Genomic DNA, 6,000 nt, shown 5'->3' with positions numbered 1-6,000 from the left:
CTGGAGCTGAGATGATTGACTTCCAACAACCACAACCATCTTCCTTTGCGATAGGTATGACTCCAACAAGCATAGAGTTGTCCCCCTAATTCCCATTGACTCCAATTATGCTAGGGCTCCTTGATGCCATACTCAGTTGATGCTGCCTTGATGTCAAGATGACAAGATCTCACACAATGACTCTCACTGGGTTCCAAACACACTGACTGTAGAACCCATACCCCAGGGACACACACTGACTCTCACTGGGATACGGGTTCCACACACACTGTCTCTTACTGGGGTATGGTTCCACAGTTGCCAGTTGCCCTATGTACCTCCACTAAGCTTCTGTCTTGCCTGGAGTAACACTGAGATGTTGAGCTGTTGAGGTGATATCAGGAATCAGACGCCTCACTGAGATTTTCCTGCCTTGTCAAGGGATCTCACAGGCTTACCACGGATCAGTTGTTGCTCATGTGGTGTCTTGGATGAGCTGCTGTGTATAGGTAACTGACTGGACTGAGCCATGGGGAGTAAAGTAACAGGATGCTCCTAATGATTCTGTTTGGCTGGTGAGAATGAGACCTGAGTGTCCAGTCAAATATGATGATGAGTGGCTAAACCAATGGTGCACAAGATACCCTCAGATTTGTTTCCTTTTATTTGACAGAATGAAGAAGGGACCAAAACAGGGGAATGAGGGGGATGGGAGAGAAAATCAATTTTACTGAGCATAACAGCATTAAAGACATAGGTTGAACAGATCATCAGCTCTTGAAATATTGTGGAAAACGGAGGGTCAAAGCCTGCTTGAAAATGCTGTAAGTAATTTGGAAAACTTTACTCCATGGGTAGGTACAGAAAGTGGGATTGGAAGAGGGATTGAGTGGTGAGGGATTCATGAAAATAATCAGAGACAGCCTTATCTGTGATTGAGACTGTGGGAATAGAGATGCCTCAGAGGTCAAGGGGATAGTGGTGAACATGAGTAGGGGAATTTCTCTGTAGAGAGGGGTTAAGGGAGGATAGAAGGTCAGAGAACTCAGAGGAGAGAGAGCATGATGAGTCCGCTTTGATATTAAGAAGAAAACCAACAAATATTTTTTAAAAGTAATTACAAACTTGTAAATGTTGATGTTCAGAGGGACTTGGGTGCACTCATTACAGGGGAGGCGATGGTGTAGTAATATTGTCTCTGGACTAGTAATCCAGGGACCCAGGTTAATGCTCTGGGGACCCAGGTTTGAATCCTGCCATGGCAGATGGAATTTAAATTCAATAAAAATCTGGAATTAAATGTCCAATGATGACCATGAAACCATTGTGGATTGTTGTAAAAACCCATCTGGTTCGCTAGTGCCCTTTAGGGAAGGAAATCTGCCATCCTTACCTGGTCTGGCCTACATGTGATTCCAGACCCACAGCAATGCGGTCGACTCTCAAAAATTAGTGATGAGCAACAAGTGCTAGCCAGCGACGCCCACAAGCGAATAAAAAAAAAATTGTCACTGCATTAGTAATTCAGAGACCCAGGTAATGCTCTGGGCAGGTTCAAATCCCACCATGGCAGATGGTGGAATTTGAATTCAAGCAATTAAAAATCTGGAATTTAGAAGTCTGATGAGGTCAATTGTCATAAAAACCCATCTGCTGTCTTTATCTGGTCTGGCCTACATGTGAGTCGAAATCCACTTTTAAGTGCCCCCCTGAAATGGTCTAGCAAGCCACTCAGTTGTATCAAACCACTAGAAAGTCAATGAGGAATGATACCAGATGGACCACCCTGCAACGACCGAGACACTGGAAATGATAACAGCAAACCCAACCCTGTTGACCCTGCAAAGTCCTCCTTACTAACACTAACATTCATTACAAACAGAATTGGGAGAGCTGTCCCACAGACTCGTCAGCAACAGCCTGACATAGTCAAATTATGTAATCATATCTTTCAGACTATGTCCCAGACACCACCACCATCATCCCTGCGTATGTCCTATCCACCAGCAGGACAGGCCCAGCAGAGGTGGCGGCACAGTGGTATACAGTTGGGAGGGAGTTGCCCTGGGAGTCCTCAGCATCGACTCTGGACCCCATGAGCTCTCATAGCATTAGGTCAAACATGTGCAAGGAAACCTCCTGCTGACTACCGCTTATGACGCCCCACACACCCCCCACCGCGGCCCCCCCCCTTCCCCCCCCCCCCCCCCCCCCATCCCCTCAGCTGATGAATCAGTACTTCTCCATGTTGAACACCACTTGGAGGAAGCACTGAGGGTGGCAAAGGCTCAGAATGTGCCTGCAGGTGGTGGTGTTCCCATGTGTCTGCTGCCCTTGTCCGTCTAGGTGGTAGAAGTCATGGGTTTGGAAGGTGCTGTTGAAGGAGACATGGTGAGTTGCTGCAGTGCATCTTGTACATTTTACACACAATTGCAACTGTGCGTCAGTGGTGGATGGAGTGAATAAGCTGGTGGATGGGGTGCTGATAAGCAGGCTGCTTTGAACTTCCTGAGTGTTGTGGGAGCTGCACTCATCCAGGCAAGTGGAATGCATTCCATCACACTCCTGACTTATGTCTTGTAGATGGTGCACAGGCTTTGGGAAGACAGGAGGTGAGTTACTTGCCTCAGCATTCCCAGCCTCTGACCTGCTCTTATAGCCACAGTACTAGACCCTGGCTGGTCTAGTTCAGTTTCTGGTCAATGGTAACCTCCAGGATGTTGATAGTGGGGGATTCAGCGATGGTAATGTCAATGGGAGACTGTTAGCTTCTCGCTTGTTGGTGATGGTCACTGCCTGGCACTTGTGTGGCACAAATGTTACTTGCTACTTGCCAGCACAAGCCTGAATGTTGTCCAGGTCTTGCTGCATTTGGACGTGGACAGCTTCAGTGTCTGAGGATTCATGAATAGTGCTGAACGTTGTGCAGTCATCAGCGAACATCCCCACTTCTGACCTTATGATGGAAGGAAGGTCATTGATGAAGCAGCTGAAGATGGTTGGGCCTAGGACAATACCCTGAGGAACTCCTGCAGTGATGTCCTGGGACTGAAATGACTGACCTCCAACAACCATAACCATCTGCCTCTGTGCTAGGTATGTCTCTAACTAGTGGAGAGTTTTCTCATTGATTCCCATTGACTTCCAGGGCTCCTTGATGCCACACTCAGTCAAATGCAGCCTTGATGTCAAGGGTAGCTACTCTTGCCTCTTCTCTGTAATTCAGCTCTTTTGTTCATGTTTGAACCAAGGCTGTGATGAGGTCAGGAGCTGAGTGACCCTGAGCAGGTTATTGCTGATTAAGAGCTGCTTGACAGCAATGTTGATGACACCTTCCATCATCACTTTGATTAAGAATAGTCTGATGTGGAGGTCAGGTTAGATTTGTCCTGCTTTTTGTGGACAGGAAATTTTCTACTTTGTCAGATGCCAGTGTTGTCGCTGTACTGGAACTGCTTGGCTAGGGGGATGACTAGTTCTGGAGCACAAGTCTTTAGTACTAAGGGATGTTGTCATGGCCCATAGCCTTTGTGGTATCAGCCATTTCTTGATATCACGTGGAGTGAATTGAATTGGTTGAAGACTGGCATCTGTGATGCTGGGGACCTCGGGAGGAGGCTGAGATGGATCATCTACTCGGCACTTCTTCCTGAAGATGGTTGCAAATGCTTCAGCCTTATCTTTTGCACTGATTGAGGATGGAGACATTTGTGGAGCCTCCTCCTCCAGTGAGTTGTTTATGTGTCCACCACTATTCACGACTGGACGTGGCAGAACTGCACCCCACACCCAATCCCTGTCAGGAACCCCAGATCCAATCCGATCTGGGGACCCATGCACTCTGTGTGCGGATATTGGGTGAGAACAGGTTCAGCACCTCCAGTGATGACTTAGTCCAGTAACAATTGTTCCTGGTCGGATGAAGACAGGTCAGATTGTGAGACTCCCTCTGAGGGTGTTTAAAAGTGTTCGAATGTAAATCGATGAAGCTTCTTTCACTGAACTGGAATCTGGTCAGCCTTCTCCCTCTATAGCTGTGGATGTGCCAGTTCATGGTTTCTTATTTCAGGTGTGTCATCTTGTTGAGCAGTTTGTTTGTAATTTTATGTTGTTGTAGGTAAAGCTGGTGTGGCCCCAGGTTGAAATGTTGTGCAAAGTTCATCAAATATTTAAACAGCTTCCTGGCAGAGGACCACGTGTGGAATCATACTCTCCACTGCCAGATGTTACAACAGGTGCTGGAACAATCCTTTTATCTTTTTTTTTACTTATTCTTTCATGGGATGTGGGCGTCGCTGGCTAGGCCAGCATTTATTGCCAATCCCTAATTGCCATTGTGAAGGGGGTGGTGAGATGCCTTCTTGAACTGCTGTAGTCCGTGTGGTGTAGAGTGCTGTTAGAGAGGGAGTTCCAGGATTTTGACCAAGTGAGAGTGAAGGAACGGCGATATATTTCCAAGTCAGGATGGTGAGTGACTTGATGGAAGCTTGCAGGTCGTGATGTTCCCAGGTGACTGCTGCCCTTGTCCTTCTAGGTGTAGAGGTCGTGGGTTTGGAAGGTGCTGTCAAAAGAGCCTTGGTGAGTTGATGCAGTGCATCTTGTGGATGGTACAAACTGCTGCTACTGTGCGTCGGTGGTGGAGGAAGTGAATGTTGAAGGTGGTGGATGTGGTACCAATCAAGTCCTATGTCCTGGATCGTGTCAAGTTTCTTGCGTGTTGTTGGAGCTGCACTCATCCAGGCAAGTGGGGAGTATTTCCTCACACTCCTGACTTGTGCCTTTGTGCCTTGCAGATGGTGGACAGGCTTTGGAGAGTCATGAGGTGAGTTACTTGTCACATAATTCCCACCCTCTGACCTGCTCTTATAGCCACACTATTCACATAGCTGGTCCAATTTCTGGTCATTTGTAACCCCCAGGATATTGATAGCGGGGGATTCAGTGATGGTAAGGCCATTGAATGTCAAGGGAAATGTTTGGATTCTCTCTTTTTGGAGATGGTCATTGTCTGGCACTTGTGTGGCGCGAATGTTACTTGCCACTTATTACCCAAGCCTGAAAGTCGTCCAGGTCTTGCTGAATGTGGGCAAGGGCAGCTTCAGTATCTGAGGAGTCGTAAATGGTGCTGAACATTGTGCAATCATCAGCGAACATCCCCAATTCTGACCTTATGATGGAGGGAAGGTCATTGATGAAGCAGCCGGAAATGGTTGGGCCCAGGACACTACCCTGAGGAACTCCTGCAGTTATGTCCCTGGACTGAGATGACTGACCTCCAACAACCGCAACCATCTTCTGTCGTGCTAGGTATGACTCCAACCAGCAGAGAGTTTTCCCCCGATCCCCATTGACTCCAGTTTTGCTAGGGCTCTTTGATGCCACACTCGGTCAAGTGCTGCCTTGATGTCAAGGGCAATCATTCACTTCACCTCTTGAGTTCAGCTCTTTTGTCCATGTTTGGACAAAGGCTATAATGAGATCAGGAGCTGAGTGGCCCTGGCAGAACCCAAACTGAGCATCAGTGAGCAGGTTATTGCTGAATAAGTGCCACTAGATAGCACTGTCAATGACCCCTTCCATCACTTTACTGATGATCGAGAGTAGACTGATGGGGCAGTAATTGGCTGGGTTGGATTTGACCTGTTTTTTTTCCACAATGCCAGTGTTGTAGCTGTACTGGAACAGCTTGGCAGAGGGCGCGGCAAGTTCTGGAGCACAAGACTTCAGGACTATTGCCGGAATATTGTCAGGGCCCAGAACCTCTGCAGTCTCCAGTGCTTTCAAGCTGTTTCTTGATATCACATGGAGTGAATCGAATTGGCTGAAGACTGGCATCTGGGTGATGCTCGGGACCTCCGGAGGGGGCCGAGATGGATCATCCACTCGGCACTTCTGGCTGAAGATTGTAGCAAATATTTCCCGAGAGCAGCAAACCTGGAAACAATGAACAAGCACCTGATGGGGAGTGGGCCCCCTTTCTGCTGTCGCGTTAGGTTAATGTGGCTCAGCAGCTCACTGCCT

At 47.8% G+C, this 6,000-nt stretch overlaps 1 protein-coding gene across 1 annotated transcript in view; it reads left to right on the top strand.

Moving 5' to 3' along the window:
• Positions 1-6,000, top strand: part of LOC121286697 (SHC-transforming protein 2-like) — an 85,434-nt gene continuing 79,434 nt past the window's right edge. The window contains exons 1-2 of the mRNA XM_041203675.1: positions 1-54; positions 653-803. Of these exons, the coding sequence (XP_041059609.1) occupies positions 799-803 (5 nt within the window). The 5' untranslated portion in view covers positions 1-54; positions 653-798. The remainder of the gene's footprint in view (positions 55-652; positions 804-6,000) is intronic.

This window comes from Carcharodon carcharias, chromosome 14 (genome assembly GCF_017639515.1).
Source record: "Carcharodon carcharias isolate sCarCar2 chromosome 14, sCarCar2.pri, whole genome shotgun sequence".
Lineage (NCBI taxonomy): Eukaryota > Metazoa > Chordata > Chondrichthyes > Lamniformes > Lamnidae > Carcharodon > Carcharodon carcharias.
This window is presented reverse-complemented; position numbering and strand designations above follow the sequence as displayed.